This window comes from Penaeus monodon, chromosome 19, assembly GCF_015228065.2.
Source record: "Penaeus monodon isolate SGIC_2016 chromosome 19, NSTDA_Pmon_1, whole genome shotgun sequence".
Taxonomy (NCBI): domain Eukaryota; kingdom Metazoa; phylum Arthropoda; class Malacostraca; order Decapoda; family Penaeidae; genus Penaeus; species Penaeus monodon.
This window is the reverse complement of record NC_051404.1, coordinates 46,562,672-46,563,160: the sequence shown is the minus strand read 5'-3', so window position 1 is coordinate 46,563,160 and position 489 is coordinate 46,562,672. Positions and strand designations below refer to the sequence as shown.

The 489-nt window shown below is 47.6% G+C and overlaps 1 protein-coding gene across 1 annotated transcript in view; it reads left to right on the top strand.

The window, feature by feature from the left end:
* Positions 1 to 489, top strand: part of LOC119585267 — a gene marked incomplete at its 5' end in the record, with an annotated part of 16,958 nt that overhangs the window by 13,349 nt on the left and 3,120 nt on the right. The window contains 1 exon segment of the mRNA XM_037933942.1: positions 253 to 438. Coding sequence (XP_037789870.1) covers positions 253 to 438 — 186 coding nt within the window.

Genomic DNA, 489 nt, shown 5'->3' with positions numbered 1-489 from the left:
GTTTAAGCGCAGGAACAGACGCAACATGAAACGAGTGAGGCTGAGAACGCGTTTTCTTGTGGTTTGAAAGGCCGTGTGATTTTTTTTCCCTTTAAGTTCCAGAGAAATTGACTGAGTGTGCTTGCTACTTGAAGTTCTTGATCTCATTCATTATATATTTACTCCCCTTAATGCATGTCCATGGCCTGAATAGGTCTGATTTTATAAAGGATCTCCCGGTTTATGGTCATTAACACGATGGCACTTTTACAGGTGTTGTACGTGTACGAAGGCATAAGCGGCAGTGTGGGTGAGGCCATGGCTGCCGCGCGCGACCGAGCCACGCGCTACAGTAGTGTGCAGCAGGACACTATCCTCGGCTACCCTCACCAGGTCTCACTACCTGACGGGGAGGAGAGGCTACCCTCCATGAAGCACCACCTTACTGGTTCAGAACAGGTGAGTTCTGCTCTTGGCGTTGTCCAACTTTTTTCACATTTTTTTTAGAAT